This window comes from Pan troglodytes, chromosome 19 (genome assembly GCF_028858775.2).
Source record: "Pan troglodytes isolate AG18354 chromosome 19, NHGRI_mPanTro3-v2.0_pri, whole genome shotgun sequence".
Lineage (NCBI taxonomy): Eukaryota > Metazoa > Chordata > Mammalia > Primates > Hominidae > Pan > Pan troglodytes.
The window spans coordinates 68876030-68888874 of record NC_072417.2 but is presented as its reverse complement, the minus strand read 5'-3'; the positions used below and the strand labels follow the sequence as shown (position 1 = coordinate 68888874).

At 42.0% G+C, this 12845-nt stretch overlaps 1 protein-coding gene across 8 annotated transcripts in view; it reads right to left on the bottom strand.

Annotated features, from left to right (window-relative positions):
* PCTP (phosphatidylcholine transfer protein) overlaps positions 1–12087 on the bottom strand; it is a 93500-nt gene extending 81413 nt beyond the window's left edge. For 3 of the 8 annotated variants that reach the window (XR_675393.5, XM_063799880.1, XM_009432872.5), the window contains exon 1: positions 11824–12037. Coding sequence is in view for 4 of the 8 variants with exons in the window: in XM_063799880.1 (XP_063655950.1) it covers positions 11824–11964 (141 nt within the window). In the remaining 4 variants the exon portion in view is untranslated. Of the gene's footprint in view, positions 1–11590 lie in introns of all 8 variants that reach the window. The other 5 variants (XR_008540504.2, XM_009432873.4, XM_511897.8 and 2 more) reach the window with 5 other exon arrangements.
* Between the last annotated feature and the right edge of the window lie 758 nt (positions 12088–12845).

The window sequence follows — 12845 nt, the reverse complement described above, 5'->3', positions numbered from 1 at the left end:
AGAAAACCACCTATAACAGTGGCTCAATTTCCTTATCTAGACTAAAATATAATGGATACTTTTCTAATGCTCCAGTTATAAGACATTTAGTTTCCTACAATTCAAATAGTAAAAGGATTATGTTGGAAGTAGAGAATTAGCCAGTATCATGTACAGAATGCAACTGCCAGAAGAAACATAAGACTTGATGCGGTAAACACTCCTTCTCCTTATTAAGAGAACCCCGTGGCAATGTAAACAGCCAATAACTTCCCTGGTCTCCTCTGCAGAGAAAGGTAGCCGTGTGACTTATCCCTGTTTTAAATGTGGACATGATGGTTGGAACTGCTGCAACTATCCTATGACCAAGAGGCAATCAACATGAGAAATAGAGTAGAAAGACTCAGAGGGTTGCTGGCATCACTGAATGCTAAATCAATGACAGCAAACTCTACCAATAGGTAGAACTCTGACCTATTTATTAGGTGAGATAAACATGCCTCTGTTTGTCATTGATTGTCCAATTTTCTATTACTTGTAGCTAAAAACAATCCTAATTGACATAGTGGTCCTTATCAACAATGCTGAATTTTATTTGAACCCTGTCATCCTAGATTACAGTGAAGGTTAAGAAATCCCCTACCTTTTATGTTTCAGAAAGTTTACTGTGAAGATCCACTACCCTTCCCCATATGACTTAGATAAGACTCACGGATGCCCCCGTTTACCTATGACAAGGCCAGACACAGACCCTCCAGATTTCCCTTTCTTTGTCTTATAAATGATTAGCTAAGCTGCCCACCCCCACTGATCAACCAGAACAAAATGCTTGTTAACCCAACTGGTTGAACTTTTCTCCTTCCTCCAGGCCCCTGAACTTTGGCCCATCCTAAACCTGAGCCAGCATACAGTCCCTCCTGAAAACAGGCTGGGCTCAGGGAAAAGTATTCTCTGATCTGCTATCCGATCATGCCATCCTTTCATCCCACATCCCCGCATATGGTTCTAACGTTCTTTGCTCCTCTTTATAAAAGAACGGCTCTGCAACTCCCAAGATGCCTGCGGAGCTTATCGGCAAAGCACTTTTCCTACTGTAATACTTCTTTCCCTAACTCCTTGAAATAATCCATTTGAATACAAGTCTCTCCTTACCAAGTCCAGATTTATTTTTAAAAATCTGACATCAAGGTAAAAAAGTAGGCTGACAGAATAGTGCTGGTAAGACTTATGAATATTTACAAGAAATATAATTATACATAAATTCATTAAAACAGTACAGAAGTACATAAATGTTGCTAAAATGTACTGTCAAGGAAGAGATAATGGACACTTTAATGGATATTAAATTGAGATACAACATTTAGTTTTGCACAAATGCGTACAAGACCCTACATGCCATGTTATAAAAAGTACTGTCTCCTTTGAATAACTAACTCAGAAAAAAATATATAAATATATATAGAAATATTATTCTACATAAATATAATGTTATACATAGAATATATATTACATATATTTATATATTATATATTTTATATATAATACCAGCAGATATATATGTGTATATATAATGCCAGTAGGTATATATATTTTTATATATACCTGCTATAGTACATATAGTGAATACCAGCTGGTATTCACTATATCTTGATCCCAAGAAGAAATCAAGCAGAGGCTTCTACTTGACTGCAGACTGGATTCTGTTTCCCTTGATGATTTATTAACAGTACAACAAAAGTCATGTATTTTGTATTTGAAGGAGTTTTCTAATCCCTTTGACCTGCTACAAATTCTTTCAATAATACTAGTCATTGTTTTTCTAAGCATGGTCCACTTTCCAACGTTTTATATTCATTCTCTCATGTAACAGCTAAGATAGCCCTGTGATGTAGATAGGGAAGTTGGTGTTATCTCTACCTTTACAGAAGGAAATGATGCTTAGAGAGGCCAACTTACTTGCCTAAGTCCTACAGCTAGCAACAGGACAGACAGAAAGAAATGGTGTGTCTTTGCACACTGGCCCCTTCTATTCCCTACAATGTCTCCTTATTTAGCTCTATTTTCTCTGCATGTCATTCCCAAATCATTGTTCCAGACCACAAACTAATGATAAAGATAAAGAAGACCCATCACACAGGATCTTAAGAGCAGGAAGGGGTCTTAGCTTAGCTGTGTAATGTGAGTGACTTGCCAAGAGTCAGCTGATGACGCTGTTGGTGGCAAAGCCTGGATGGGAACCCTTTCCTTCCCTAAGCCAGTACTCCTGCTCCAGGCCACCCAGAACGGACCTCCCACTGAGATGCTCCCCTGAGTCCCTAAGCCTGGTGTGTTTGCCCAACAGGCATCCAAAGGGACAGAAGAAGTATTTTTTTTTAGATGCTGCTTCTGAAGGGTTCAGAAAGGAACCAGGAGAAAGGCAGGTATAGAGAAAGGATGAATATTATCACTTTCAACAGATGAGGTACTGTGCCAAGTTTTTCCATATACTATTCCAAAGTGCTGTCTCATAAATCAGAAAAGCTAGTCAGAAAAGACAGTGTGGTGGTAATAGCATGGGCTCAGATTCACCGTCTGGGTAGAATCTAACCTCTTCCACTACTAACCTGCAAAATGGGTCTAATAAGTTTCTACTTCATGGAATGATTATGAGGATTAAACTAGATAATCCATCTAAAGTTCTATTATGTGGTGCACATCATAAGTACTTAGTAAATATTAGATATCATTCCCATTAATAAGGTAGGTTACTATTTCATTAACAAGGTAGGTATGATAATCTCCTTTTTCCAGATTAAAGAACTGGGATTCAGAACTGTAATGTACATTTTCAGGAAAACCAATATCTACAGTGAACCTGCTCTAAGCCAGGCTGGGCTTAATCATGAATACTTACAATAATCCTGTGATGTAAGCATCATTAACTCCACTTTATAAGTGAAGAAATGGAGGCTGGAGACAGGGGAATGCATGGCCAGGAAATCTGTTACTGTTATCACTAATTTTTGAGATGCTATCACGCTGGCTAACTTGTCGAAACATTAAACTGGTATATTTCTCAGCAATGGTGATTCAAATGCGTGAAAAAAAACAGCTGTGCAATTTGTTTTCAATTATATTTACAAGGTTAAAGTATTCTGAGAAATATTATTGTCAACAGTACACTTATTTGTCCCAAACAGAATAAACTCTGAAAGAGATGCTATGCATTTACATATGAGATGTGTCAAAATGTCGTAATGTTTGCAAATGACACTTGCAATCCCCACACAGGAGTAATCTCCTGTAGATGTCCCATCACCCAACCAGGCCTGGAGAAAGGCACCACTCATTACCTCCAATTTATGGTGTTTATCTGAATTTACACCACTAACTACAAGGTGGTCTTGATAAATCACATATTCTCAAATCCTGTGAATGCACTCATGAGTGTGCATTGAGTTCTCTTTGCCTCTCACAGAAGAGCTCATTTCCATTCCTCAGAGGGACAGGAAACCCCCCCCCAATCTACTTATCTAAAAGCTGTCCAAGTCCATCCACTTTGGGGCAAGTAATAGACTCAGATGGTATGAAAAATAAGTATTTTTCATCAAAGTAAAGCAGTTCTAATGGCAGAAGTCAAAGCTGCAGCTGCTGCTGGGAAGTATGTGCCAAGACTCTACAAAGACAGATAGTTGACTAAATCTGATTTAATATTTAAGACCTCTCTAAGAAAATGTGATAGGTCTAATCCTTCAGGGTTGCACACAGCTGGGTAAAACAATACTCAGAGCTGATGTTTACTGAGTATTAACTGAACAGCAGGCACTGATCCAAGTGCTTTTACATGGATTATCCCACTTAATCCAAATAATGATACAAGGTATGGACCATCAGTAAATCCACTTTTCAGACAGGAAAACTGAGGCTTAAAGATGTTCTGCAAAATGTCCAGAAAAGGCACATGTATAGAGACAAGAACCTCTATTCAGCATTGCCCCAGATTCACATGCTGGTTCACTCCAGATGTTGGTATGGTATTATGTCCAAGCATTCGGAATGCCTATACCCTTCCCTACAAGTCACCTCTCTTCTCAAGGGATTCCCAAGGCTGAATGAAATATCAGTGCTTTGTTTTATTAATAGCCACCTCCTGTAATCGCCATACAGCAATCTGGTGAAAGACAGAGTGAGAGCATAAAGCTTGGCTTATACCTGGAGACAGAAGGGAGGCATCTTACTCCTTCCTCTCCCCTCCTTCCACTAAATCTGAACCTAGAGACCAGCATTCTCGCATGGCCTCATACCCACAGGCTTATCCTAAGACAGAAGCGAGGAGAGGGAAAAACTGAGACTCTAACTTATCTACCCAGTTGCACACTCAAGGGAGACAGAAAAGGAGCTGGCCTTGGTCTATGGTGGGAAGTAGAATGCCACAGACGGGTGTCCTGGAGAAATGGTGGCTCTGCCCACAAGTAAATTTCAGCTCCAAAAGTGACCAGGGCTCAAGAATGATTCTATCAATCACGCTGGTAATCAGAAGGATGACAGAAAGGAGCAGAACAGTTTTACAATCCTGAAGTAATGGGGCTCATGATGCTAATTGGATTATTATCCCATCTGGGGAAATAGGAGTAGGGATTTCACATCTATAGAGTGAAATCTGTTCTCCTGTGAGTTGGATCTGTGTTTCTCTCTAAAGGCCAAACTTTCTCTCAGCCCAGCCTGCCCAAATGCAGTTTTTCCAGTCATGCTGGTCTTTGAGAATTTTAGTAGGTCAAGAGCACAGGGAAGAACAGTCCCTGGGAAAGTACTGTCTGCTCCTCACCAAACTCTTTGATTAGAAGCCCTATTCAAGGACAAAAACACAATTTAGGCTGTCCCTTCTCACAGTGCCAGATATTTAGATTTAAAAACTTAATAAGTCAAGCCATCAGCCAGAGCTTTTCAGTCCAACATTTATTTTGTCTAAATTGAAGCTGTGAGCCTCCGCGCACTGGTTCCACACTCTATGGGCAGTGGTTAATGGCATGGTAACGAAGCCTGAAGTTCCTGCAAGGGCCTGACTTGCAGATCACTGGAAGAGCTTTTCTAAGTGACCCATGGCCCTTCTCTCAGGGAAACTTCTCAGCACTGCTCAGGGGACCACATTTACTCCCAAGTGACCACTAACTTAAACATCAGGGAGAGGGAGCCCTAAAATGGATGTTGCTTTTGTCTTAAGACATTTTTTGGTCTCACTTTCATCTTTCAATTTCCATTGCATCTCATCTCTAGGGTATTCTCCTGCCTCTGACTTTAGCTCTAACTGTCAGCACTGCCTCAGCACCATGCTAGATGCTCCCCATCCACCAGTGGTTCTCAAAGTGTGGTTCCCGGACCAGTAGCCTCAGCATCACTCAGCAGCTGGTTAGAAATATAATGCATAAAAAAGAAGAGTATCTATCTACCTATCTACACACATACATACATGAACATAGAACTTATTCATTGATGAGAACGTGGATCACATTCATTGATGAGTGTGATTAGTATATACACACACACATATATACATGTGTATATATTCATATATACTATATGTGTGTGTATATATATACACACACACATATATACATGTGTATATATTCATATATACTATATGTGTGTGTATATATATACACATATAGTATTTTCCACATATATATACATACGTGTGTGTGTGTGTCTCAGTTTCCTCATTTGCAAAACCAGGATACTACTTACCTTTCAGAGTTGTTGAGACGATTGAATGAAATGATACATGGCAGAATGGTTCTCAAACTTCAGTATGTATTAGAATCTCAAACTTGAGCATGCATTGAGTGTGCATTAGAATATATATACACACACACATGCTTGTGTATATACACATATATGTGTATATATGTATACATGTATATATGTATATATATACATATATACACACACAAGCATGTGTGTGTGTATATATATTCTAATGCACACTCAATGCATGCTTTTGTGTGTGTACATATATATATCCAAATGCACACTCAATGCATGCTCAAATTTGAGATTCCAATACACACTCAAGTTTGAGAACCATTCTGCCATGTTATCATTTCGTTCAATCCTCTCAACAACCCTGAAAGGTAAGTATTATCCAGGTTTTGCAAATGAGGAAACTGAGATTTCAAAATGAAAAAGTAACTGATCAATATCACCTGGCCAGTAAGTAGTGCCTGGCCCCTGGCCACTCTTCAATCTCACATCCACTCCAGTCCTGTGGGCCTCCTGGCTCCTCCTGGAAAATAAGGCAAGCTCAGCCTGGCTGAGGGACTAGAACCCAGTGTTCCTCTATCTCAGTGGTTTAAAAGCCAGCATGCTCATATGAATCTCCTGAGAAGCCTAAATATATATATATACACACACACACACACACACTCATAATACACACACACACACGTATAAAACGGTTTTATTATGAAAGATTTCAAACATACAAGAAAGTAGAGAGGACAAAATAATTAACCCCTATGTGAAGGGGGAGCCTCTCAAAAGGACCACCAAAGCCCCACCCTAGACCAGTTAAACCTGAATCCCTAAGGTAGGGCTTGGTATGGTTTGTCAAGCTCTCTCGAGTGATTCCAATGTGCTTGAACTTTGAGAAACACTCTCAGATTCATTTCTCCTCCAGATATTTGCATTATTCAAATTGGCCAAATGTTACCTCCACAGAGGGCCTTTCTGGACTCCCTTATCTGAAACACATCACATCACCCCTGGCTACCCTGCCATGCCATCTCTCTATCCTTTTATCTCGCTTTATTTTCTTTATAACATTTTCTTTAAAGTACTTTATAGCATTTTCCACTGGACATTTCATCACATACTATGGGCTTATTCTTATCAATGAATATGATCCATGTTTAAGAAGCTCATTCATTGAAGCAGCAGCACCATGTTCCTTCTTCACCACTTATCCCCAGGGTCTGTGAAGACAGTAGCACATGGGAGGCAGTTGATGAATATCTCCCAAATGCTTAAATGAATGATACAGGAACAGAGCTGAGACTCTCACACAGGACTATCTGACTCCAAAATCCATGCTTTTCCCACAATACCCATGGCAGCCCTGGTCTAGTTTTGCTTTAGCCTCTGGAAACAGAATGTAGTTCTTGTGAAGCAAGTTGTGTATTTGGTACTGAGTTTATCATAGCAGACTGTTCACATTAGTTATTAGTTATGAGGTCTTATGTGGCTCGCTCAACAACTCTGGATCTTATTTCCATTTGTAAAGTAAGCCTATTCTTGCCTATCTTCCACATCTGTTTAGAAGGATAAGTGAAAACTTATATGACAGCATTTATAATTTGCAGCATCAAACAAAGTTATTATCATTACAACATGGAGAAGAAATAAGAGAGGAAGGAAATAGAGTAGGCAAAGAAAGAAGAAGTAGAGGAAAAAGATGATTGTGTTGGACAGCATGGCTTAGAAGAAACTTTCCAGTCCAGAATTTTGTGATTTAAGAGAAAAATAGAAAACAAAAAAAAAATTATCAAAAGTTGTACATCAAAATTGCCCACTTGTCCAAGAACAGGATTCAGAATCATTTGTGTCTACTAAAAAAAAGGACACAATTCTATTATTTTTATTTCAAAATACAATTTGCTACATTGAAATCTCTTTCAAGAGCCTCTACTCTTCTTTCAGTCTTTTAAAAACATGTAACAGTAACTTTGTTACAGCATCATTTAAATCATGGTCACAATTTTCTTTTTCTCTATTCTTGTTTCAAATCTTGCTCAAGAGCCCCAAGAAGCCACATAGCTTTGGCCTTAGGTTGGCCACCTCTATGCTGAGTGTGGGAAGCAAAGCGAACGGTCATCACAACCAGCTCGTACCACACAGTGGCAAGCATGCTATGCACAATCGGGTCCTTAAAGGACCATCAGTCCAACCGACGCCCATAACTTCATAACTAAGCCACTAGAATCTTCAGGGGAGCAACTCTATCTCAGATCCATTTCCATAGATGGAAATCTGACCCATTGCAGATCCTCAATAAAGGCTCAATGAAGTATATAAACAAATTGTCTCTGGTCTCCTTTCTGAATACAGTACTTGTGATATTATGAGCTATATATACAAAATGTATACATATACATACATATGTATATGTGTGTATATAAATATATAATTTACATATGTGTGTATACATATGTGTGGGGGCATGTGCGTATTGGACATAGAGTATACACACACACCCACATACATACTCCAGTACTGTACATCCAATACACACACGCGCGCGTGCACACACACACACACACACAGGTTTCTATCCACTGTTCCTGGTTCATAACTCTCATAGCCCTCGTTACAGTCTTTTGTACGTTGGTGCACTTTAGGCCTCAGGAGTTGAGCCAAGAGTTGCAAGACCTTTATTCCAGGGAGGGTCCTGCCTCATACCCTGGAAGAAGGAATGTCGCATGGAGAGGCCAGAAGAATCTGGACAGGCCTTCTTGGGTTTCCCCAATCAGTCTATTAATATGAGATGAGACCCTTTCTGTCCAGTCATATTTCAACACTGTTGTCCATGCTTCAATCATGCCTAGCCAATGAAGTTTCCATAAAGGACCCAAGAGGAGGGAGTTCAGAGAGTTTCTGGATAGCTGAACTCATAGAGGTTCCTGGAGGGTGACGCATCCAAGGAGGGCATGGAAGTTCCAAGATCCTTCCCCCATATCTCATCTTATGCATCTGTATACTTTGTAGTATCCTTTATAATAAACCAGTAAATGTAAGCAAGTGTTTCCCTGAGTTCTGTCAGCCTCTCTAGTAAATTAATTGAATCCAAGGAGGGGGTCATGGGATCCCCTATTTACAGCCAGTTGGTCAGAAGCACAGGTAAAACAACCTGGGGCTTTCAACTGGCATTACAAGTGGCAGGGAAGAGGGGGTTAATCTTGTGGGACTGGGACCTCAACCTATGGGATCTGACACTATTTCCAGGTAGGTAGTGTCAACACTGAACAGGAGGACACCTAGCTGACGTCCACCGCAAAACTGACTGCTTACGTGGTGTTTGGAGAGACATCCTCAGACATTTGGTCACAGGAGTCTTCTGTGCCTCTGTGTTGTTGGCGATGTTGAGATAATGAAAAAAACACAGTTTGAGTTTTTTCTCCAACACAGTACTGTACTTCCAATAATGAGGACTCACCCTCCTAAGACGGTCCATCCCACATGCTGGAAGCTTTATTAGAAAAAGAGTGTGTGTGGCTTGGGGAAAGAGTAGGGGCTTCATGGGCAGATGGACTTGGATCTAAATCCCAGTTTTATTCACCACTTCTTAGCCATGTGCTTTGTATATGCCACTGACTTTCCCTGGACCTCAACTGCCTCGTCTGTATACAGGGAAGATGGCACAGTGGTCTGGGCTCGCTAGAGGAGAAGATGTCAGGTCTATGGTCATGGGAGAGAATGATGGAAATGGGAGTTGAGACCAAATTAGTTCAGTGTACCCACCAGGCAGCATTTGCCTTCTGTTTGGAGAGGCAATGCAGGAGCATGTTGAAGACACAGGACTGGAGGCAGACAGCTGGGTTTGGATCCTAGCTGGAATCTTGAGAAACCAACTTAACCTTTCTATACATTCATTTATATATAGGTAAAAAGGTGATCATCATAGTACCTTATCATAGGGTTGAGTAAATCAATACTTCCAAAACACTTAGCACCTGAATTATAAGAAATCATGCAATAAATGTTAGCTATTACAGTGATGATTATTATTATTTCTGCAATCAATAGGCCACTGAAAAGGTAGTGATAAGATCACTGCTTCTCAGATGTTTGAATGCACTGGAAGGTGTAGGATAGACAGGAGCAGAGAGCTGGTAGGCCAAAAACTAGTTAAGAGGTCACTGCAATTCTAAGTGAGGGGTGCTGAGTACCCAAAGTAGCAAAGATAAAGGAAAGAAAATGGGAGGAAATAAGCCAGATGCTAGACACGTCTGAGCAGTTGAATCAACAAAACTTGGCCAAAGCCTTGATGTGGCTGGTAAGAAAAATGGAATAGCAGAGAAGATAAAAGAATTTTGCCTGGCTGGGTGTGGTGGCTCATCCCTGTAATCCCAGCACTGTGGGAGGCTGAGGGCTGAGGCAGGAGGAATGCTTGAGCCCAGGAGTTCCAAGACCAACCTGGGCAACATAGCAAGGCCTCATCTCTAAAAAATAAAAATTAAAAGAAAGACTTTTTCTGAAAATGTATCAATTTTCAAACTAAGGTACCTTTTAAAGTTACCCTAAGAAATTAATTCTGCCTGTTCTAGACTGTGAACTTCTTGATCATCTTGTTAAACCCAATGGTCCTAGTACACAGCAAGCACTCAGAGTTTGTTGAGTGAGTAATCCATCAAGATATAACATCTGTATACAGAAAAAAAGTAAATATGGCAGCTTAGCCACTTGCAGTATCTGCTGTGTCCTGGATTATGTAAAGGCCAGCCCTACTAATTTGTAAGTATTCCAAATAGCATGTTTTACAGTCCCACTAACTGGAGAGGGACGGACTGCATCCAAAGCAAATATATATGTATTTAGACAGGAAATTTCTTCATAATACCTATATTCTCCATTTATTTAGAGTAGGGTTTCTTGACCTTGGCAATATTACAATTTGGGACTGGATAATTCTTCCCCGGGAGAGGTATGGGGTCACTGTCCTGTGCATTGTAGAGTTATTTACAGCTATCAAATTTTCACACATATCTGACAGATTGGATTTGAACCCCCTAACAACCCTGCAATGAGACAGGCAGAGTTTTCATTCCTGTTTAACAGGTGAGCAACTTCTAAATATTGCATACGTTTGTTTTCTGTTTTAAAATATAAAAATACTATATTTGATGTAAACAAAAATGCAAGTGCCTAAAAAGGCAACCACATGTTTGACATTCACAAGATCATGAACCCTCCAATCCCACCTCTGCTATTCACTTATCTGGGCCATTTCAGGAGTGACTTCACCCTTGAGGCCTGTTGCTTTCACCTATGAAACTTGGGGTTTAACCAGGTGAGCATGAGGTATCCTCCTAACTCTAACACTATAATATCCTGGTCCTGTATTAGGAAACTTCAGTTTCACCCACATTACCTGCCGGCGACTTTTAAACTACTTGCCATGCTGCGACTATTACACAAAGCTACTGATGACAAGCCTTGGATGACAGGCCTCAGGGGCAATGCCTTCCACCTGGATGGCTACCTGGTTCCAAAGACTTCAACAACCAATCCCATTCCTCCTACATCTTTACTCCTGCCTGAAGATTCGGACTCAACTTATTAAGAGCAAATTGGAAGGAAGGGGCAACAACCAAAAGAAACGAGTCACTAAAACAGGAGGGCCCTTCTCGGCAACCCCTGACACCACCCTGCACATCCAGTCCTTGAAAAGTTCTGTTTCTTTTCCTCCTATATCCAAGCCCTAAGATACCGCCCCTCCCCCACCCCAGCCCCCATATGCCACTGACACGCATTGGAGAGTGAGGATCAACGTCCCTTGCAGACGTGTGCACGGGCCTAGGAACCAGCTGACCCACGTTTCAACTATCATTAACTTCTAACTACATGCCCCGTCGGGCCTGACCTGAGGCTGAACTCCTGTGACCTTCCAACTCCCCTGGATCTGCACGGCAGTCACTTGGAAGCACCGCCCCTGCGCTAGCTCCAGAGCTTGAGACAGGGTCCGGGCGGAGCTCCTTCCTGAGCCGGAGAAGACCCGCCCCTGTCCCTTCCGCGACTGCCGCCCCGCACTCCCTGCGGGGAGGTCGACGCCGGCGCATTCTAGGCCCCGCGGTCCTCCAGCGGGTTGGCCGCTACCTTGTCCAGCAGCCGGTAGATGCTGATGCCCGAGGTCTCCACTAGGAGCTGCCAGTCCGCCCCGGCCAGAGCGGGCTGCTGGAGCTCGGCGCAGGCCTCCCAGAACTGCTCCTCCGAGAAGCCTCCCGCGGCCAGCTCCATCCTTCCGCAGTCCCGGCTCCTCCGCCTGGAGGGCAGGCCGCGGACACCCTTGGTGTGGGCCTGGGGGCGGGGTGACCGGGCTGCCCCAGCGTCATTGGCAGGAAACTGAGGAGAAGGCGGGGCCTAGACTGGAGGAGCGGCCTGAGGGTGGGGCCCTGGAGGGGCGGGCCTAGAAAAGCGGGCGGGGCTGAGCAAGGAGTGAGGAGGATAGACAAGAAGTAAAAGGAGAAAAATTGGACTTGATGTGGGGAAGGAAGGAAGGAAGAGCTGGAGAAGTGAGGAGGCTTCCAGAGGGAAGGGAAAAGGAAGAGGAAGGGAGACAGTGATGTCACCTCAAAAACAGCTCCTCAGTAGCCCATCCCATACTCCCTGCTACTCCCATAACCTACAGACCTGTTTGAGTGTCTCTCATTTACCTTTCTGAATAAAGTAGAGAAAGTCTCTTTGGTAGACATGAGAGGAGAGGTGGGCAGAGTAGAAATGCTGGAAAAATCCTAAGGGGTCAAATGCCAGAAGTGTATTTCAATATAATTTCTCTTCTTTCTGCTATACATTGTAAAACATTATTCTGAGACGAGGTCCATTGGATTCCCCAGAAGACTCTAGGGGTTCATAACACGAAAACAGTTTAGAAACCTAATCCATAATGGATCTACAAGGTTGTTGCCTCCCTTGAGGGTAGAAACTGATCTGAAAGGTGTCGTACTATCCACCTAGGATTTCTGCAACTTGCATAATTTAGCTCACTGTGCAACTCAAACATCTTCTTGTTCCTTTGAAGTCCCTTGAGTAATACTGTATGTCCCACCAGCAGACTGTACTACCTGACTTTGAGTAAAGTAGGTCGTTTAAACATCAAAACGATGTAACAGCCACATGAG